Source organism: Siniperca chuatsi, linkage group LG13, assembly GCF_020085105.1.
Source record: "Siniperca chuatsi isolate FFG_IHB_CAS linkage group LG13, ASM2008510v1, whole genome shotgun sequence".
In the NCBI taxonomy this organism is placed as follows: Eukaryota; Metazoa; Chordata; class Actinopteri; order Centrarchiformes; family Sinipercidae; genus Siniperca; species Siniperca chuatsi.
In genome coordinates, this window is record NC_058054.1 from 26,909,113 (window position 1) to 26,932,371 (window position 23,259).

At 38.8% G+C, this 23,259-nt stretch overlaps 1 protein-coding gene across 3 annotated transcripts; it reads right to left on the reverse strand.

Annotated features, from left to right (window-relative positions):
• Window positions 1-787: 787 nt before the first annotated feature.
• palmda (palmdelphin a) lies at window positions 788-22,060 on the reverse strand. Of its 3 annotated transcripts, XM_044218630.1 has the most exons (10): window positions 21,608-22,060; window positions 16,869-16,917; window positions 16,533-16,613; window positions 16,064-16,191; window positions 15,841-15,955; window positions 15,719-15,743; window positions 15,543-15,635; window positions 12,279-12,439; window positions 9,262-10,321; window positions 788-960 (listed from the first exon to the last, which is right to left on the reverse strand). In XM_044218630.1, the coding sequence occupies exons 1-10, from the start codon at window positions 21,631-21,633 to the stop codon at window positions 944-946; spliced, it is 1,755 nt and encodes a 584-aa protein (XP_044074565.1). In that variant the 5' UTR covers window positions 21,634-22,060; the 3' UTR covers window positions 788-943. The 3 variants fall into 3 exon arrangements, with proteins under 3 accessions (XP_044074565.1, XP_044074564.1, XP_044074563.1); XM_044218629.1 differs by lacking the exon at window positions 788-960 and having other exon boundaries at window positions 7,138-10,321; window positions 16,869-16,914; XM_044218628.1 differs by lacking the exon at window positions 788-960 and having other exon boundaries at window positions 7,138-10,321.
• Between the last annotated feature and the right edge of the window lie 1,199 nt (window positions 22,061-23,259).

A 23,259-nucleotide genomic window follows, 5' to 3' on the forward strand; every position in this document is an offset into this window, starting at 1 on the left:
CTGACAAACTCAAAAGACACAAGGAAGATAACTTGGTGCTATGTAAATCCATCAAATTTCCCCAAACCACAATTGGTAAGGCATACAATGTAAAATGCAGTGAAGAGGCCTGTAGAAGCTGATCACCTTCTCAGTGATGGTGTCATTTGTTAATGGTGATTAGACTCAGAGTTAATATTATTCTATAATGTTAAATTACTACATGCAGCAGAATAGTTTTTCATCTTTTATTTTTTGACGAGTTGATTCCTGACTAGACCAAAGATATCAGACTCCCTAGTTAGAACATTTCCAAAGTCTTTTCTCTCTACACTAAATCCTTCTTGTTGTAGCATAGTTTAAAGGTTACATGAACACATTTTGCCATTCCTAGATGCAATTTCCCTACAGTGCATCTACTATTGTTGAAGGTGTGCTGCCAAGATTAGAATCACAAACAACTATACTTTTAACACCCTAGGCGTCTTGCCAAGAGAAAAAAAAAAGATGATCAGGCATTTCCATCAATACGAGGACAATGAGTCAAATGTTGAAGGTCAATAGCTGACTTACAAACAAAGAAAAGTATGAAGGTTGCACAGAACAAAGCAACATTAGAAAAATGAGTAGAGGAAGATGCAACGTGTTCATCTTTGGCGGTTTGTCAAGTTGGGCAGAGACAGTGGATGAAGCAGAAAAATGGAGAGGAAAAAAATCAGTTGAAATGATCATTGGAAGATTATGGGTTTATTAACCAACCCATGATACTGCAATAATGCCAAAACTTCAACCCTGGAAAACAATCCCACCTGTGACCTAATAAAGAAGCTTTGATATAAGAAGTCAGCAGTGGCTGAGCAGCAGGCTGATGATGAACTGATCAGTGTTGTCAGTCAGGGATCACAGCAGGACACAAAGAAACTACTGAAATATCCCACATGTCAGATGGATCAACCCTCCTCCTTCACTTCTCCTCTGTACCTGGCACACACAACACACATACAGTCGTCAGAACAGCATTACACTGTGCAGCTCAAGTTTCACACTGACTGAAAATGTGCTCAAAGGCAAAATGGTGAAAACAGAAATGACTTGAGTTACACTTCACAAATTTCACCTAGTATATTGTAGGATGAAGCATCACAGAGGTTTCAGGTTGGATTTTTCAATTTTCAGATACAGTGTATGAGTCTATAAATACTGCTGTTAATCAACAAAAGCAAAACAACCATCCTAAGTGAAGAAGCCTACAAAAAGCAAAATATTAGCTAAAAATAGATGTGTATTCACTTATACAGTATGTAGTAGAAGAATATAAAAGAAACCTTTTCCACGTGCACGCACGTGCGTGTGTGGGGAGCGGGTGGGCATATGTGTGTGTTGGAGCCATTTAGCTCCCAAGGCCCCCACCACCAGCAGGAAAACCCATATAAGATCACAGAAGTTGCTAAATTGATGTATGCATTTCTTGATGTGTGTGTGTGTGGTTGATTATTCTGAAAGTAATAAAAGGGGAAAAACTGCTGTTTAGGTTTAAAACATATCCCAACATGTTAGTGAAGGATTGTGATATGTTCATAAATAAAATTGTATTTTCTACAAAGTCAGATGCAGGATGTAAAACAAGAGTGTCTTATTCTCTTCATGTGATCTATACTGGAATTATCAAAGTTAAAAGGACACTGTATTTTTTAATAGACAGTCTATTATGCATATGCACACGATTTTGATTTGCCAAATCATGATATGAGACAAAAAGCAAATAATGTAATAAAAAGTATTGTGTACTTACTAGTAAGTGTTTTTGTTAACAGATTCCTTTTCCCCTGACTGTGTGAGAGAGAGTGACCAATTGTGTAGTCTGTAGGTAGTGTTTCTTCAGCAGTGCTAAGAAATCTAAAACTGGCATGAATATTACACACACGTGAGAAAAAGTGTTTGCCCCCTTCCAGATTTCTTTTTTTTTTTTGCGCATGTTTGTCACACTTAAATGTTTCAGAACAAATACATTTAAATATTAGTCAAAGATAACACAAGTAAACACAAAATGCAGTTTTTAAATGAAGGTTAAGGGAAAACAAAATCCAAACCTACATGGCCCTGTGTCATATGTGCTGTCTAGTGGTATGTGGGCCCAAAAGCAGATGAACAGGAAGTGGTATCAGGGTGAAGTAGCCGGATGACTACAGTGTTTATTGGGTGGTGGTATGCAAGCAAGTAACAACGAGACACAGGTGCAAACAATCAAGGAAGGACCAACAATCAAAACTGGAGGGAAAACAAAGACAGGAAGTAAAAACCACAAGATACACCAGGGAAGGAACATACTAAAAAATAAAACAGGAAGTGACAATATCTAAACTACCACACCCTGTGTGAAAAAGTGATTGCCCCTCCTATTAAAACATAACTTAACTGTGGTTTATCACACCTGAGTTCAATTTCTCTAGCCACACCCAGGCCTGATTACTGCCACACCTGTTCTCAATCAAGAAATCACTTAAATAGGACCTGCCTGACAAAGTGAAGTAGACCAAAAGATCTTCAAAAGCTAGACATCATGCCGAGATCCAAAGAAATTCAGGAACAAATGAGAAAGAAAGTAATTGAGATCTATCAGACTGGAAAAGATTATAAAGCTATTTCTAAAGCTTTGGGACTCCAACGAACCACAGTGAGAACCATTATCCACAAATGGCGAAAACATGGAACAGTGGTGAACCTTCCCACGAGTGGCTGGCCGACCAAAATTACCCCAAGAGCGCAGCGACGACTCATCCAAGAGGTCACAAAAGTCCCCACAACAACATCCAAAGAACTGCAGGCCTCACTTGCCTCAGTTAAGGTCAGTGTTCATGACTCCACCATAAGAAAGAGACTGGGCAAAAAAGGCCTGCATGGCAGAGTTCCAAGATGAAAACCACTGCTGAGCAAAAAGAACATTAAGGCTCGTCTCATTTTTCCCAGAAAACATCTTGATGATACCCAAGACTTTTGGGAAAATACTCTGTGGACTGACGAGACAAAAGCTGAACTTTTTGGAAGGTTTGTGTCCCATTACATCTGGCATAAAAGTAACACTGCATTTCAGAAAAAGAATATTATACCAACAGTAAAATATGGTGGTGGTAGTGTGATGATGGTCTAGGGCTGTTTTGCTGCTTCAGGACCTGGAAGATTTGCTGTGATAAATGGAACCATGAATTCTGCTGTCTACCGAAAACTCCTGAAGGAGAATGTCCGGCCATCTGCTCGTGACCTCAAGCTGAAGCGAACTTGGGTTCTACAGCAGGACAATGATCCAAAACACACCAGCAAGTCTACCTCTGAATGACTGAAGAAGAACAAAATGAAGACTTTGGAGTGGCCTAGTCAAAGTCCTGACCTGAATCCTATTGAGATGCTGTGGCATGACCTTAAAACGGCAGTTCATGCTTGAAAACCCTCCAATGTGGCTGAATTACAACAATTCTGCAAAGATGAGTGGGCCAAAGTTCCTCCACAGCGCTGTAAAAGACTCATTGCAAGTTTTCGCAAACGCTTGATTGCAGTTGTTGCTGCTAAGGGTGGCCCAACCAGTTATTAGGTTTAGGGGACAATCACTTTTTCACACAGGGCCATGTAGGTTTGGATTTTGTTTTCCCTTAATAATAACAACCTTCATTTAAAAACTGCATTTTGTGTTTACTTGTGTTATTTTTGACTAAAATTTAAATTTGTTTGATGATCTGAAACATTTAAGTGTGCCAAACATGCAAAAAAATAAGAAATCAGGAAGGGGGCAAACACTTTTTCACACCACTGTAGATATCTATCTTTTTTAAATAATATGACATACAACTCACTTTTATGAAAATATCTTTCTTTTAACATTAGCACACATTTTACTTTCTACAGTAATTGTTGTCCCAGATACACAGCATCGATAATGGCAGATTCATATTTTATTGTTTGAGTGTTTCTCGAATTTCCGTTAATCTCTGTTCAATGTTGGTTTCTGTTAGAAAGCCATGTAGTGTCACTTCAACAATGCCAATAATCTTGTCAACTTCTGTACAAATATGTAAAGTAGTGTCTAAAACTGTCAATGTTTTTGAGAAATTCTTTGTATATATCTTAATGCGTATGTATGCAAAACTAGTCTCACAGTAAAACCAAGAGGCGCCGTATAGACAGTCATACTGTGTCTGGCTTGGATGTTTAATGTGACATCCCCAGCAATTCTTTCTCATTTTTCTTGAAATTATATTTTCAATACTCAAACATGTGGTTATTTTCAAAATGTTGATAGCATGTGGCGGTAGAGGCTGTGACAGATCCTTTGTAGGTTCAGCAGTTTCCTTCATTGTCTTATGAGGTTTGTTGCACCATTTAACATTAGAAAAGTTATTAGCTTTACGGTTTGACTTTTTTTTTTTAGAAAATATTCACTGCTAGATAAAGTAAATGTTTTTCAAATATGCATTTTTATGTACGTCAGATCCTTTACTTTAGTAAAAGTACTAATACCACACTGTAAATATACTGTCATAAGTAAAAGTCCTGCATTAAAAATGTTACTTCAGTAAAAGTATGTAAGTATAATCAGGAAACTGTACTTAAAGTATTAAAAGCAAATGTCCCCTGTGACTATTATACATTCATATATAATATGAATTGATTATTACTCATGCATTAATGTAAAAGCAGGATTTTACTGTTGTAGCTGGTTGAGGTGGAGCTAATTTTGAACTGTTTTGTATCGGACCACAACTAATGATTATTTTGATTATGGATTAATCTGCTGATTGTTTTCTCCATTAATTGATTGATTGGTTTCTAAAAATTCTGTCGTTGCAATGACCGAGGGCCCAGAGTGACATCTTCACAATGCTTGTTTTGTCCACCAACAGTCCAAACCTCAACATTATTAACAATACATTAAAATTATTAAAAGGAAAAGCAGCAAATCTTCACATTTGTGAAGCTGGAACCATGAAATGATTTTACATGAAAAATGACTTAAACCTTAAAACTAGTTGATAATTTTACGTCAGTGCACTAACTGATTAATCGACTAATCGTTTCAGCTGTACTTGTATAAACTTTGGGGAGTTTAATTTATAACAAAACATAACATTTTATAAGCTCTTCATGTGTTTTGTGTGTAAAAATCTTAATTTGTAAAGTCATTAACAACTAAATCTGCCAGATAAATGTAGTGAAATAAAAAGTACAATATTCCCTCTGAGATGTGGTGGAGTAGAAGTAGAAAGTGGCATGAAAAGAAATGACAAGTACAAGTAACTCACATTTGTACTTAAGTATAGTACTTGAACAATGTACTTAGTTACATTCCACCACTGGTTTTAAATACTTAGTTACATTCCAAGACTGGTTTTAAATACATTAATTTGCAAACATGATTAGGCTTGTTTGCGTGTTTTGTGTATGTAGAAATTAATTTGGAAAAACATATAGAGCATGTATGCAAGAAGCCCAGGAAGATGATGGGTATATTGAAAAAAGTTTTTCTTTGGTCATCATCCTTCTCATTTCCCTTATTACCCCCCTTAGTTGTGGTTCAGAAGAGGTTTTTGAGAAAGATTTCACGTTCTAATCCAAAAAAAATCCATCTACACCTCTTCTTTAGAAAATATTCACTGCTAGATAAGGTAAATGTACTAGCTGATGTTGACATTCTATTTCTAAAAAATCTCCACTTAGCTCAGACTGGCCATTGTCAAGAGACAAAACTTCAGTCTTCAGGTTACTTTCGATTTTATTTTATTTTTTATGATAGTTACGTTTGGGGCCAAGTAATTTGGTTTATATACAGGTACAATTTTATTTTATAAGTATACTTTTGTTTTAATCAAAGTTTACCAAAACGTATTATCACATTTAGCTTTAGTCTAATTTTAGTTCTCTTTAAATAACCTTGGCAACCATCAGTTTTTAATGTTATACTTATTGTTTGTGTTTGTTGCAGATGCATCAGGAAATGAGGTTGCGTTTTGGCCAGGACTTGGAGCTAAATCTTCAAGATGTTCTCAATGTGATGACACCCAGCATCATTTGGTGGCTCATGGAGTCACCAAAAGTGCAGAAATGGATGTGCCACAGGCTCTGCAGTGTCAGCTTGAGGTGTATTTCCTGTTTAGTGTGGAGTACCCCAAACAGATGAAATGCACACTCATATGCACATAATTTTTTTTAATGTGGCCTACAATTTATATTGTGTAATTCAATGTTTTTATATGGTGAAACTACTTTTTGGTGATCAATACAGTCAATTTGAAACCATCTCTCTTTTTCTTAATCTACAATAGGTTGGTACTGGCAAAGGGCTTACTGTATGTTATTGAAGTTTTAAATATTTTAGGCTATTGGTTAATTTATTTAAATTACTAGTGGTTGTTAAATTAACTTAGTATCATGGTAATTCTGCAGAATTATTAAAAAAAAATGTGGCCAACCAAGGCACTAAGGCAATAAAAGGTTTGGGATATTGATTGAACCTTTAAAACAGGGTAGTCATACTGATCCGCAAAGGGTCAGCGTGGCTGCAGGTTTTCATTCCAACCAAGCAGGAGCAGGATTTGTTGTATCAGGTGTGTTGTTGCTTGGTTGGAATGAAAACCTGCAGCCACACTGACCCTTTGCGGATCAGTATGACTACCCTGTTTTAAAAGCTTCTATATAGAACCGTTTTGTTTAGCAACATAGAACCCCAAGGGTTCTTTTAAACGAACCCTCTGAAATGGTTCTATGGTAACAACCTTGGAAACAGCAGTTGGCAAAAAAGTTGAGATTGCTTTGTCAGCTATACAAAGTGTCTTTTTTCTTTGAGCCGTCTGGAGGTGCTAGTGGGGATGTTAATGTACCCTGTGGACTGATTCTGTCCTGCAGCCATAACAATAACAATGTCAGTATCTGTGTACACACACACACACACACACACACACACACACACAGTGGTATAATGAGATGACATCAGTGTATATTATTAGTGCAATATAAACTAACACAGACTGATATCCAGCATAACTCTGTGGGGGACATCTGAGCTGATTCACATCATACATGATTAATGTCACACACACTCACACACACACACACAGTCACAAAGTGTTGTGTTGCGTTGAGGGTTAGACAGTTCAGAACGAGCTGTTTACATCAATCAGTAACAAAGGTTTATTAGTGTCATCATTACACACGCTCATCATCTGACACACTGTAGACAAACATACAGTATGCACAGTTCAAACACTTGTATTTAGTATAAAAATGTGAAAAGCATCAGCAGTTGGGAAAAAAAGCTAATGTCGAAACTAAACAAATAAAACATGAAGTTCTTTACAAAAACTCTGTCTTTGATCATACGCTTTCTAATATAATTCTGATAGAGTAAGATATTTTGAATCTGTAAATAATTAAGGGTGCCTTGCCTTTTCCCCCATGTGTCAAGTTTTACTGTACATTTTTATGTTTTTACAAGTGTTACATTGTGTCACATAACATAATTACTGGTTTTCATTGACACGGTGTTGATCCAAGGTTTTTATTTAGAGAAACCAAGATGAAACCTGCATTGTATCTCAGAACCCATTTAATGAAGATCTCAATTTTTATACCAATTTGATTATCTTATTCGGCTAACAACTAGCAGTATTAGTCAGGTGAAATAATTGAATTTGCTTTAATGTTTCTGGGTACCAATATGTGTTTCTGAAACATACTTTGGAAACCACTGTACTACAGTATACAGCTCTATACAATACTACAAAAGCACCTGTTTTAAAAAACACTGTTGAGGTCATCATTGACATTCTGTATAGTTTAAGCTGAAATATAGAGTTTTTCATTATCTCTAGGTCCAGCATTGCTGCCACTCTGAGTCATATAGCTGCTCATTATTATGAACTAGGTCACCAAAACACTTTTACACCAGCAGAGGGAGCCACAGGAGAGCAGTTCACTGGACTCTAACCCAGTGCACAAGTTTAATAACTCTACTGTATGTTTTGAACATTTACACAGATCCGTCTCATTGTTGTGTTGCACAATCACTTAAGACAATTTCTGTATATAGTTAGTAATGGTCCTATTGCACTGTACATATGCATTTATTCATTTAAAGTATAATATGTATTATTTGAGAATATATATTTATTTAGACAGCAGAGAATTGCATTATGCTGCAGGTGGTTTTTGTTAATATTTTTTTCTGTTCACAATTCAAATTCACTGTTACTTACTGAATTCAAGGTGACCATAGTAAATGTTCCCTTGGATGAGGATGAAAGTACAACCTTTTTAGTGCCATCTTTCAGGTGTACAGGGGGTGAACATTTGATATCCCAATAATACATATTTGGGGAGTATTGCTTTTTAGCTGCATTAATAGATTGTTTTGGCCACCTGGGGGCATATTATAACCTTACAAAGTTGTTAAGGCCAATATATTAGCAAATAATTGCGTATTTTCACATTCAGTAGACAGAGAGCAAAACAAGCATTTCTTTGGAGTAGTGATTCTGTCCACCTGATCAATGTAAGCCTAATATTCAGTCTCCTTTTAGCTCTTTTATGGTCTCCACCAACTCCTGAGAAAAATATCTGGATCTTTTTCACTAACTTTGGTTGTCCGCTGTTTGGTGCTGAGCGGGTATGGTATAGTGGGTTTATCAGAGGTTTCTTGCCGAAAAGAGCTGCCTGCTGATGAGAGTGTTGAGACTTAACCATACAGTTAGGTTGAGCCACAGAATTGTTGATAATTCATCGTGGGTTAATCGCTAATTACGTTTAGCCATTTGATTCATTTAATATAAACATATTGATTAGTGGAGCTTCCAGGATGGGTAAGGCTGGAATTATGCTTGATGCAAGGAGTCAACACGAGTCCCGATGTCATCTACTGCATAGCTTATGCTGTAACCCCTTTAACGCACAACCATAAATCAAGCTTAAGATTTAATAGACCTGTTCCCAATTCTAATAGTTCATTAACAAAATGGTAACAAACTAATTATCCATGTATGGAATAGAGTGGGGCTTTGATGTTGATTTTAGATCTTCAGTTTTAAAAATGCAGTGGAGGAGTCAGTCAGTGTGTTCTAACATCCAGCCTTGTTTTCAGAGTGTCATAGCAGGTCAGTTATTTTCAAGCACCAAATGTAAAATAAATTTGTTTGCAGTTAATCATTAGGTTAGCAGGCTGATACACTCAGGCATGCATTAGTTAGTCCAGTTAGCAGACAGTACAGCAGGATTTGTGTTTTTTCCGGATCTTTCTGATACCTGGTCCCACCCATCTCTCCGTCCGTCTGTCTCCATCTCCCTCCACACGTCCCATGTTTCCGTTGGCTGAACTTCCTGTCGGGTAACTATTGGCCCCAAGCTGGGCATGGCTCTTCTTCTCCGTCATGCTGCTGTCATCACCGTTGTCTTCGTTGTCCTCAATGATGACCAGCTCTGCCTTCATGGAGCCCTCAAACTCCTGACCCTGCCCACTGTTATCCTGCGCCGTCTGGAAGCCCATGAAGATGGCTGTGATTGGCTCAGTGGTCTCCATTGCCTTGAGGATAGTGAAAGGGGTGTCATCTCCGTAGAGGGGCGAGGGCACTCTGTCAGAGTGGGTGGGGCCACTGTACAAAGCAGTGGGTGGGTTTCTATCGTGGCTGTGATAGGACGTTGGAGTGTAGCAATAAAGTTTTTCGTCCACACTGATGTAATCATTAAGAGGAATATAATTGGCTGGAGTGTAGCAGAGCTGTGGTTGATAGGCAGACACTTCCTGGTCATGTAATCTGAGAGGAGTGCAGCCATTGACTGTGCCTCCATTGACCCTACTATTGCTTCTGATGATGCTGTTGGCGTGGTGGCTCGCAGGCTGATCTTCCCGAACACTGTGACAGTTTCTCACCTGGTAGGAACTGTAGTGACTATCTTTATGGTTACCATAGTGATGTCCCAACCCCTTGTGGTTTCCAAGGCGATGACCTTCGCTCAGGTTGCTGTGGTTCTTTCTCTCTTCCTGCCTTCTATAATGGCTTTCCTGGTGACCATAGCGATGCTCTACCCCTGGTTTTCTCTGCCAGTTTTCCCTACAGCTAAAGTCTTTCTCCATTATGTTGTTTCTGAGGAGATGATTACCATAATGTCCTCCCTGGTTTCTGAGGTCACACCCCTCCACTCTGTCTCTTTCATCTTGGTGGTCGTAAAAACAATGCTCCTGCCTTCTGCTGTGATTTTGGTGGTAGTTTTGGTGGTTTACTTGGTGATGCACTGTGGCGCTTCTCAGCAACTTTTCCACCTCGTTGGCTGACAGCTCAGACAAACAGCTCTGGTCATGTGACTCCTAAAAGTAGAAAGGAATATGGGCCATTATTAGGAGAACACAATGAGAGGTAAATGGCAAAAGCAGAAAAAGCAGTTGATCCTGGGAAAACGAAATAGGGAGTGGTCACTGCTGGAAGTTACTTTTACATCATCTATTACTTTTCATCGCTATGCCAGTGACACGCAACTTTATGTCTCCATAACATCTGGATCCACCAGCAGTCTGACATCCTTAAAGAACTGTCTGACATCAAGCATTGGATGTCTAATAACTTCCTCCAACTCAATGAACTAAAATCTGAAATAATCCTGCTTGGCAGTGTTGTAGTACTCGAGATCGGTCTTGGTCTCGAGACCGGTCTCAATACCTTTTTTTAAAGGTCTTGGTCTCGGAATCGGCCGCATTTTTACTCGGCCTTGTCTCAGTCTCAGACAAAGAGGACTCTGGATTTTATTTCAAGACCGGTCAAGACCACATCTGCGGGGAGATCACTAAATTGCCTGTACATTGTCTGATTTATTTGTTAACATCATTACTGTGATTGGATGTAAAACGTCCTGCTTCAAATGCAACCAATAAGTTGACTAATTTCTAATTTTAAATTTTTGTTACTGTTAACGGCCGTTGCCCCTCTTCACACGCTATCCAAGAAAGTGAATGTGGGAGACAGGAGAAGAAGCTGTGGCTGTTTGGGATGAGGTCTGCCAAATCTTCTGTAATAAAAATTGGCAACCTAAACCACAAAGAGTTAATCTGCAAAACAGCGTCCAAAAGAAAATACGCAGCAGTATGTGCTTACTGAGACAGCTGTGACCATGTCAAACTTTTATCAGGACTTAGAAAAGAAGCTTGTTCTAAGCTGTTTAGAACAAGCTATAACAAAAAATATAAATGTTTAAACTTTTGTCAATATGGACATGCTTCACATCGTTAGATTGCTTAGATTCTCCACAATTCAGTCGTTCAACTCATTTTACGGGAACTATGAACACCGATGTATAATTCATTCAGATTTACCGGATTGGTAAACAAGAGAGACGAAAACAAAGTTTTGTCTCCCACCTTTGAAGCTGTCATAAAGTCCTAATATGTGTCCCTTCCTCGATTATTTATATTCCTTTAGTCCGTAATGGTCCACCGATCAAAAGAATCAAAACAGTTTTTCATGAAAATCAATCCAAGTTGAAATAACAGTAACCTTCGACTTTCATCCTTTCTAAAATAGGCTACCGGTATTTTGATACGGGTCTCTCTCTCTCTCTCTCTCTCTGTGCATCGGAGCTAGATCTAATGAGTGATTCGTAATTGATATGTTATTCGATAGCCTAACTTTAATACAAGTAATATTCATACTGGTTTAAATAAATAATTTGATAGTATTTCCCATCTTTGCTGAGTTTTATGTGAAAGGAATTAAGGGGATAGTTCAGGTATTTTAAAGTGAGGTTGTACTTATCCATAGTCAGTGTATTACCTACAGTAGATAATTCCTAGTAGATAATTTTAGGTTCTTTGCATTGGCCACCAGTAGATTTTAGAATGGATTTTAAGGTTTCACTCCATGATCTGGCTCCAGCATACATTTGTGAGCTTTTGTGCCCATATGTACCTGCACTGAACCTCAGATCTTGCAACAGAACTCTGCTAGCAGTCCCCCAGTCTAGACTTAATACTAACAGACATTGTGCATTTGCTGTCTAGGCCCCCAAACTCTGGAACAGTCTTCCTGCTGAAATTCGACTTGCTACCTCAGTGACTTCCATCTCAAAAACTAAAACTAAAATCTAAAAACTACCTTTTATAAACTTGCAACTCTGCATTATTTGTGCCCCGTAACTTTTAACTTCTACTTTGTATTTTTGCTGTATTAATGTTTAGGTTTGTTTGTTGTTTTATTTTGTAACGTTGTTTTGGAAAGTGCTGCTCAAATAAAGGTTATTAATAATAATATTAGTATTGATAACAATGATAATACCTCTTGTGAATTCAGGGCATAAACACACTTCCTGCTATCGTCATAAACCTTGAGCCCGGCGTGTTGGTTTAACTCCTCAAGGGGAACTGTTGCAGTAGAAAGTACAGTCCTCTCCCCAGTCAACAGGTTTTTAGTCACATTGATCTCCATGCCAAACAGAGCTGAGACACAGAAGGAAGACAGACAGAGTGAATACAGAATGTTAATATCAGTTTATGTTGGCCAAATCTCATAAGTATACTGTATATGATTACATCAGTCAGGTTGCTTCCATTATAGGCAATGACTACTGCAGCTTTAGCTGCTGCTCCCATAGTAAAGGTTTTCTAAAAAGGGCATGACAACGCTTTATCCCCAAAGTCCTCAAAGTTCACTCTTCAGTGATAGCAGAAATCATTTAAGCAGGTATTACCAGTACTGCACGTTTACGTCTCGTACATAGCCTATAGCAGCCTCTCCTAAATATGCTATCTCAATCATCATCAGATAATGTGTGTGTTTACATGCGCACTAGATATACTGGTTAGGTTTAGGTTTATAGAAGTATCCTGATTTTGTGTGCGCATGTAAACACCATATCCCAGTTTCAGAAATCTGGTTAAAGGGACAGTTCACCCCAAAATCTTATCTGTAGTGCTATTTATCCATCTAGATTGTTTTGGTGTGAGTTGCTGAGTTTTGGAGCCTCGTTGTGAGCAGTTTCATGTAGGAACTATCGGTAGAACGAAAATAGTTCCTACATGAAACTACTCTCAACAAATCTGTGGATTATCTTGAGTAACCGGGTCATGACTTCTGGAAAGAGACATTGCTGTTGAGTTTTTCAAATGTATTTTTCTTTTGGCACTTTAAGCACCACAAGCCGAGTGTCATATAGTTTCATTATATTCAGAAAAGGCAGACTGTGTTGCATGTGCAACTCTCAACAAAGATCGAATAGAAGTGAGATCACCCGCTCAGGGATTCTTTGAGCAATTTTTCTGCTGTTACTCTGCCTGAACTCGCAGACATCATGTTTCTTATGAGAGTATCCTCCAACCCTCTGGACAAAATCCCAACTAGGTTTTTATTGGAAGTTATGGATTGTATTGCGCCCCTTTTGCTAATTATTTTAAACAGCTCGCTGTCTACTGGCTACCAGACTACTTTAAAACTGCTTGTGTCCAACCAGACCTAAAAAAACCTGGGCTTAATCCCACCCTCCTGGACAACTATCGCCCAATCTCCAAACTGTCTTATATTTTGAAGATTCTCGAAAAACTTGTATCTAAGCAGCTTCTTGCTGCTGTGGAAAACAATAATACCTTTAAAAAGTTCCAATCTGGCTTCCGTCAGCACCACAGCACTGAGACAGCCCTTCTCAAAGTCACTAATGACCTTTTAATGAATGCAAACGCAGGCATGTGCTCAATTCTTGTGCTGCTGGACTTAAGTGCTGCCTTTCCACAATTGATCATGGCATTCTTTTAGATAGACTGAGGCACTGGGTGGGCATATCTGGCACTGCACTGGCTGTTTATTTTATTGCTTTTGTGTATTTTATTTCTCGCTATGGTATTTTATTTCTCTGGTTGTGAAGCACTTTGCACTTTGTTTTGATAAGTGCTCTATAAATAGAGTTTTATCATTATTATTATTATGAGAAACATATGGTGTTTTTTGAAAATTAAAACATGTAAACCTATTCTGGTACAACCGCAAAATAAACTTATGAATCTGAAAATGAGCATAATATGACCACTTTGAACCCTAATCCTGTTTTTGAGAAAGCCCAAATATACAGGCTGCAGTGCCCGGATGGAAACCAGGATACTGTGGCATGTAAATACCTTATCCTGGGTTCTGATCACTGCCTGCCATGTTTGCAGGCGCGCCCGCAACTCTGTATAGGTGTTAGTTAGTAAGTAAAACTAAAAATAGATTGATAAACAATTAAATGATCTACGCGCTGAAATGGAAAGTCTGACATGGGTAATGAGGAGGATAAACTCAGATGGAAAAGCTGAATTCATCCCAGTTGTAACTGTAGTAGTATTTACAAACTGGATTCATCATCAGCTGTTGAGGTAACTCAGTCAGTACAGAACCGATAGCGTGGCGCAAAGGACGCAAAGACAGCTGCACACAGATCAGCAGAAATATGGATACTGTTAAGATCATGTATACAGGGATAATAATAACTATGTCTTGTAAACATCATATGCAACTCAAAGTTGGCGATCAACAGACGATCTTAAGTCAAAGGTACTATATTCAAAATTGGTATTCAAGCCTGGTTATGTACAAACCAGGTCTATCTGGAAATCTGCCAGTGGGACTATGTAGTCATTAGGTGAAGCCTTGTCCAGCATCACTAGCTTATTCAGGAAGAATGGGTACACCAAATTTGGAGTTGATGGTTTCTTTGCAGTCATATTTAAACAATCCTCTTTATTCACGGGGGAAAACGCGACAATTGTGCAGAGGTAGAACAGGCCCTCAAATGTTCACACCTACCTGGCACCGCTTACTTTGAAGATATTACCTTGAAGATAGAGCCCAAAAGATATTTGCCCCAGATTTGTAATATACATCACATGGTGGGTTGTCTGTGTACCAATAAATGCTTTTAAATATCCCCACCTTTATTAGTCCTTTGGCACCAACTCAACCAATTCCGCTGTTGTGTGCCAAACTTGCAGACCGATCTCCTTAGAAAACTCATGCTTCTAACATTCACACCCTATCTGATCTGTTTGTAGATTGCCTCGTCACAGAGAACAGGTGATGTGGACGGCTTGGATTCAGAGCAGTTTACAAAAATTACAGTGGATTCCAATGCTGGCCCATTTTCATGGGAAAAAAGTATCAAAATGTCCATAGAAACATCTCAGAACACTTCTGCAGAACAATAACCTCTCCGCTGTCCATCAGTTTGCTCAATATGTTCTAAACACATATTTTTGCCAGAATATGGCTAAATACACAACTTCAGTTTAATGTTAGTCTTGTGAGCTTACATTTGTCGAGCGGGAAGTGGCAAAGGTAAACGGCTGCTGTCCTCTGTAAGGGAGCGAGCTACAAGCTTTTTAGACACATTTCAAATGGTGTTTCATACTAAAACACGGGTTTTCAGCGGAGTATTCCTTTAAGGTTCTATACCATCAAACTACAGGACTATGAGTGAACCCTGAACTTGTGAACCCTTGTATATCAAAACTCATACACTGCAAATTCAATGACTTTACAGGAATGTGTAAAAATCTTTGAAAAAATTGATCTCACTCTTTCTTGGTGGGTTTGGTTCAGAGTGTTTGTTGGCTGGCGGAGAGAGGGATTCTAGGACATCAGGGATCACTGTGGTGACCTGCAATGGCTCTGTGGGAAAGAAAGCATAACTGTTAACATAGATTCATCTTTGGTGTTGGTTAAAAAATCCAAACAATTATGCCATGACTTACCAGGAACAAAGCTGTCCTGGGCCTCCTAGCAGACAGACACAAATCAATAAAAGCAACATAATGCAAGCACAAAAATACATCTGTGTGTGTGCCTGTGAGAGACAGTGTGTGTGTGTGTGTACCTTGATAATGTCCTCTGGACTTTTCTCCACAGCCTTCAGTCTGTTGAGGATGAAGCTCTCATTGGTGGAAATCATAGACTCATCTCTCTCCAGAGACTCCACCTCCATTTCTATCCTAATGAGTCAGAGAGACAGTGCAGGTTAGCAACAGGTCAAATAAGTCATATTGATATGTGTGTGCCTGTGTGTGTTTCTGTGGTGTGTGTTTGTCTGTGTTTTGTACCTGTGGATGTTGAGCTGCAGTGCTCTGGTCTGCTGCTGGTCAGACAATAGGCTCTGTTGCCGTGGAGAATCTGTTGCATTGTGGGAAGCTGAGTCCTGTAGCAGCCACTGCTCTTTCAGAGCCTTTTTCTGATGATTTCAAAGGACAGAACACAGGGTTCAATAATGTGGATTACGATCTCTTTAAATGTAATTCAGGTTTTCTGCTTTCACTAAATGGGTGCATGTAACAGCATATAGATGATCAGTGTGGTCAGATAGTTAACGGTGACCACAGTGCATGTAGAGGTCACAGGAAGAATAACAATATAAACATTTGTGCAGTAACAGATGGACAGAGAGATTATTCATGCTAATAAGAGATAATACCCATCCATCCAAATGGTTTACCATGTACTTCATCTGATGTTACTGCTGACCATTTATACACTTATTGAAACAATATTTAATTGTAAATGAATGTAGCCAACCTTTAGATGCTGTAGTTTGAGTTTTTCTTGGTCCAGTTCCAGTTTCTTCTGTCTAATGTCTTCCTGAATGTGATGCTTCTCCTGTTACATTAAAGACAAACAGTTACAATTAGAAAATTCACAATTAGTGAATTTATAGTACCATTACAATAGATTCCAATAAATTGAAGGTTACAGGTAAAGTCAACAGAGTGATGCAGATATATGTAATATAAGTTATTTTTTAATGAATGTTTAGGTTAGTTTACTGTAGCAGATACTATAGGTATGGCTACAAAACCCCAACAGAAGTGTTTCACTTGAGCAGATATTGAGCAGAGGAGAGTAAGATATTACAGTGATGGCCTGTAGTCTCTCTTTCAGCAGGTCCGACTCCTCCATCCTGCTTCAGGACAGACAATGAGAGAGAGAAAGAGTCAGAGAGAGAAAATGAGAGCGAGGAGAAAGTGGACAAGAAAAGAGAACAATTTGTCAGACAACTTTTTTCACAGTTCCACACTGAAATAAAGGTATACTGCATTGAACTACAGGATTAACCAATCAAAGCTAAACCCCCAGCCAGACTACTGTAACAATAATGACAGCTTGTACAACACAAAGCAGTAGAAATGGATTTGAGTTGATAGCGGGAATCTTACAGATCTCACTGTACTATACTGTATCTCAGTGTTGTATTTCATTTTGAACTGAATTTTCTAGTATTTATTAATATTAAGTAAAACAAGCATTGTAAGGACAACAATAAAAGAATATTCCAATGGATTTAACTATTTTTTAAGAAGAGCTGCATAAATTATACGCAATAGACAATATATTGTCAATAGTTAACAAAACAGATGTAATGCAGTATAAGGCATAAAAACATCAAAAGTGAAGTAACGCCAAGTTGTGAGCAATAATTGCCCAACAAAGACCTGATAAATGCTATAGCCAAGACCAATACACATTTATTCAACACTATCTTTGTATGAATTGCAATTTACATGTTACTGCAGATAGAACCATCTAACCATCTTTGCACCGTGCTATGTATTTGTTCCTATATAAATGAACATTCAATAAACATTATTAGTATTGGTCTTGTATTGGCATGCCTAACCCAACCTGCATTATGTTTGAAGACAATAAATGTTTTTTTTCTGTTTGAGATTTAGTCAGTTTAACTCCTACAGAGTGCAGATGATTGCAAACAGTGCAGTGTTTAGTAATAATTCAACACAGCTATTAATAGAGCAAGGTGGTTTTTGGACCACCTTCACACCTTTGTCCACTCTGACAAGACTATCATTTTAAGAAAATTGATTTGTCACTATAAAACTGCTCAATTTTAAAGATACACAAAATCTGCATAATTTTCAATATATTGGCACCGTCACATACACATTTCTCTGCTCTGTCCTACTTCATCTTCCTTCAGCTGTTGGTGTTTCTGCTGTCCCTGCTGCTCCCAGTTCAACTCCAACAACCTTGAGTCATTGTTACTGTTACTGCTAACTGTTGCTCCCTCAGCCTTAGTCCTCACTCTGTCAATCTATTAAATCAAGAGACAACTGTCTGACACGGCCGCCTGATGTATAAGACTCTCCTTTAACCACAGCTGCTCTGAGTGTGTGGGTGTGTGCGTGCGCGTGCATGTGTGTAGCCTCCACTTTCTGCTATGTCTCCCAGACTGGCTGTCTGGCACATACAGTCTCAATCAGTCTTTTGATAATTTTGGAAGCAACCCTGGATCATATTTCTAGTTGGATTAGGTTTTATGTTTACAGTATATATTAAGTATACTGTCAATTATTGTGATCACATGGTTTCATGTTTATTCTTTTAACTAAATGTCGAAAACTGTAACAGCTGCTGTATCATCAAATGTGGCTTAAATGTGACAAAAGCAGTGAAATCTCCCTTTTTTTTCATTTTCACAAATAGACTGAAGAAAACCTAGAAAAGGTTTCAGTCGTAGTCATCTGGACACTGTTTTCAGAATCAAGACGTTTCGGCTCCCATCCGGAAGTCATTCTCAATGACCCATTGAGAATGACTTCCGGATGGGACTTCCGGACTACGACTGAAACCTTTTCTACGATAGAACACTCCTGGACGAATGAGGGACTACACCGTTTCAGAATGAAGAAAACAAACAATTTCAGATTCATAGTCTGATTTGTGTTATGCCTTTGTCCATTTTTTGCCCTTGTAGAGCCCCCTAGCGGTTGATTTGAAGGAAACCTCCAGGGCATGTGTCAGGTTCTTATGTGGACATATCCTGGAAGTTTTGTGATGATTGGACAAACAATGCCTGATTTATAGCCTGATTTGTGTTAAGCCACGCCCAGTTTTTTTGCATTTGTAGCGCCCACTAACGGTTGATTTGAATGAAACTTTCAGGGTATGTTTCAGGTACTGTGAAAACTAAATAAGACATCAACATGCTTCATGCAACTTTTGATAAGCTTTGTCCAATGATGATTCATTGAAAATCTGGTAACAATCGGACCTATGGTTTAGGAGGAGATTCAAAATGGTGGAAAATCTAGTTAGGCGGACTTTAGTGGTCCAAGAGGCTTTTTTGTAGAGCACATTGAGCTGGACTTGTGAGAGAAATTTCAAGTCATTCTGACTTACGGTGTGAGGGGCATGGCCTGTTAAAAATTGCCCCTTCAGGGCTTGAACCCCTTAACATAAAATACTAACAATACATTCATAATGTTGGCCATAAGGTAACCCCCTCAAGGTATTTTAGAAACAGTGTCATCATCATTGTTTATCCAGCAGATTCAGTTGTTAACAACACTCTTCAGCATGTCAGTTTGCAGAGTATACACGACAGCTGAGTAGATGTTGTTGTGGAGTCTGAATTACATTTGTTCAACTGTAAAACACCCTGCCTCAGGCGCAGAACTTTCTAACAGCTATTCGATAACCAAATTGGAGGGATCCTTGATGCAAAACACCTCTGTGTATCACAGGAATTCCAGGGTTGGTGTTGAAATAAAGATAAATGTGAAATACACCACTCTTTGGGTTAATTTCCCACCCTGCAGAGTCAGCTGTATGTATATAGGCATGGAGGCTGTGTGTTTAATATAGATATGGGTCAGGAGAGTTTACAGCGGGGGCTCAAACATGTTCACAAGGGGGTGGAGGGCTTCTATTTCCAGGTCACCATTTGCCTGTCTGAGTTAAAAACCCAGGTGGCTGGTGTATGCTTCTCTACTGCAATTTATTTGATCAGATTTTACATCAAACTTTAGTTATCAAGGTATTTCAGCAATACCCCCTAATAAATATTGCATGTAATCCCAGCAGTATACCCCATAGCTAAACAAACTGTATCATGTCATGTTATTGACCCACTGCCTCAGGTCAGCCAGGAGAAAAGGGTCTCGGATTAACTTTGTTCTAAGTCATCTTAACAAACCAGTCCATCCAAACTGAAGGAGAGGGACAACATATTATTCTGCCCTAACTCCTTCAAACAAGGCATCCAGTTTGTCAGCCTGAGGCGGGGGCTTAATCTGCCCCGCCTCCAGTCTTGCAGACTGTCAGTCAGGCAGCTCTCTATTTATCCAGTCTGTTGTCACATCATCTCTTAAATGAATGGAAACACATTTGCCAACCAGCCTGTCAGTAATCAATTAGGATGAATAACTTTTTTCTCACTCCTAAAAAATAAAAGCTGAGTAGAGCTTATATCGGCCTGTCAGTCAGTCAGTTAACCAGTCAGTAAAGCAGTGGGTACACTGAGCTGATCAGCTCATGAGGCTGTTAATCTGTGTAAGCCATCTGTTTGCCAGCTATAGACAGTCACAACCACCATGTGGGCTGATGAGTATGACTACCATGTGCTCAATATGTGACTATCTGCGAATTATCCCAACATTTTTTGCCAAGTGGTTCAAAAAGAATTTACTTTGACATTGGCATCATATTTTCATTTTAAAGGGTTAGGGTTAACCCTTCCCCAGCATAGCAGGGGGCGGGAGTGGTGATGGCGGTGATTTTGGATGTGGGGCCAATTGTAATGAGCCAAATCAACAACGTGAATTAAAGTCAGGAAAAGAAGAAAAATTACATTAATAGCATTTTGTCCAGTGAAAACCATGTATCTCAAAAATGTAAAATTTTCATAATCAACATTAGGCTTGGTAACAATGAATTCCTTAAGTAATACAGTGGGCTTCCAAAAACATTTAATAGAGTTCTTCAACTGATCTGAAAATCATCAAATTTGGAGATAATGTTTTTCACTTGACAGCGATGCAGACACTTTTATCAGTGTGCAACCTCTACAAACCAGTGTCAAATCAAGCTAACGAAGCTGTGCTAGGAACATTTTGTATTTTACTGAGCAATAGTCATTTGAAGGTTGGGAATTAATGCACTGGCTCAGACCCTTGCTCAAGAGCTATAGTAGCCTAATCTTAAAAAGTACTACACAAATGCTAAAGTATCTGCAATATATTTATGTTATACAGTAATTACTGAGAATAACCTGAGTTTGTGTTAACTAAATGTCTCAAAATAAGAAGTGTATATACAAACGGAGTTAAACGTTTTTAAGGCAGTGTATCTCTACCTTGTTGGCGCTAGCTTACTCGAGGCTCAACCCCTGCTGGGACAGGCAGCAGCAGCAAGGAGAAACTGAAGCTTAAACGGAATTAAGGATTATTAACAGAATTATCTCCACCTCTCCCCGTTTGTCTTTCTGTGTCGCTCTTTCTCTTTTGTTGGCTAAATAATCAGTAGGTGCACTTCACCACACTGAGCCTGCCAATTTACAACATTTTTAAATCTGCCGTGACTGTCTATATAACGCCAATATAAGTTAGAAAGGGATAATAAGCGAACACTTTGTCAACATAAATACCTCTAAAACGGTTGTTTTTGACCAGCTAGTAGCATAAGTTATTTGAAACTATGAAACAATGTTGCTTCATGTTGGAAAACTTAGTAAAGTAATTTTAATAGTTGGTGGTAGGCTACACCTTATTACATATCTACAGAACTACACTTACTACTTTACACCCATTAATACTAGAAAATAAAAACTTGCAGAAAATAGTGTTCAGTTAGCTTACCTGGCAACGGCCCACTTCTCTCTCATGCTGGACGGTTGTGCCTCTGGCCGGCGGGACGCACGAGACCACCCGGCAGCAGGTGTAGATGGGCGGGACTATGTGTGTGTGTGTGCGTGTGTGTGTGTGTGTGTGCGTGTGTGTGCTTGTGTGTGTGCTCGTGTGTGTGTGTGCTTGTGTGTGTGTTACAGCTGATTGCCAGTTGGCTGTCCTCATTGGCTGTCAGCCAATAGCACTGAGATAAGTGTTGAGACTAGAAGTCTACTTAAATCCTCCTTTGAACTAGAACTCGATAATACATCCAGGCGAGATGCGTCTTCTATGGTCAGATATTTATTAGAAAAAAAATCCACTAACAAAAAAAACATCAATTATCTCCTAACTGACTGGTCCGTAACAGTGGAAGATGTTTTGAATTCTAGCAGTGGCGGCCTTAAGCATCTGAGGGCCCGTTTCAATCCCCCAAAAAAAAAAAAAAAGAACATAAAAGAGAAAATAAAAGAGAGAATTAAAGTTGATTTGCATCAATAATTGTATATTTTTGTACTTCAACTTTATTATGTGCACTTTCAGCATCATGGACAAGCCAAGCGGGAGAGAGAAATTACAATTGATGGAAAAAGAAGAAGTGAGTCGCTGCCTATTCACATTGAGTGAAATATGTAGTTTATTTTATTAGATATTACTAACTTTATTTCTGCTAAAAATGTGTTAAAAGACTTACCGTTGATTCGATCTGAAAGAGTCCTGTCTAGAACGTCACCGTCCTATGCTTGAGTGCTGAGAATGCTCTAATAAGTTCATCTTTGTCCAGCGATCTGTTACCTCACGCTCAGTTGAAATGCCAAGCTGACAGACGGTCCTGGAGTATGGTTGACCTATTGGTTGATGCATTTTGATGAACTTTAGTCTCTCTCCAGTCGCTACAGACACACGCACTGTTACCATGAGTCCTAGAGTAATGTTGAGGTTGGGATACAGTTCAACTAAATTGTTGCTGTAAATGTAGCTAAGAATCTGCAGGCCAGTGGTTTCTTCGCCAGGCACAGCGCTGACTGCAGCCGACACCTCGCACAAAAGATCCTCAGCATCCACATTGCCAAGTGTTCTCTCCATGTTTACGCAGCTGTCTTTCGGTGTGCAACTCTGGATGACCTTTTTCATTTCCTCTCTTCCATAAATGAAGCCTAACAGACTGTTAAATAACTCCATCAGCTTGAAGCGCTTGCTAATGCCTGTGATGGCAGAGACCACTAGTGGAAGGAAAACATCTCTCCTGAACCGTTCAGCTGTCGCCTAATAACAAGAATAATAATAATAACGCATTTTATTTATAGACCACTTTTCAGGGTACTTGAAGAAACTTCACATAAGTTAAAATGATCATAAAAGGCAACACACTAAAAACATATAACACACAGCAACATATAATACATAGCACACACCTTTCTTTGCTCCCCATTATTTTAGACCTGGAAAGTTGCCATTATTTGGTTCATTATTTGGTTCATCTCTGCCATCACAGGCATTAGCAAGCGCTTCAAGCTGATGGAGTTATTGTATCATATAGTTTTCTAGTACTTTCTCCTGTGTGCACTGACGTAAAGACGAGCTACTGTAACAAAGAGGTTCCCTACGGGGATCAATAAAGTATT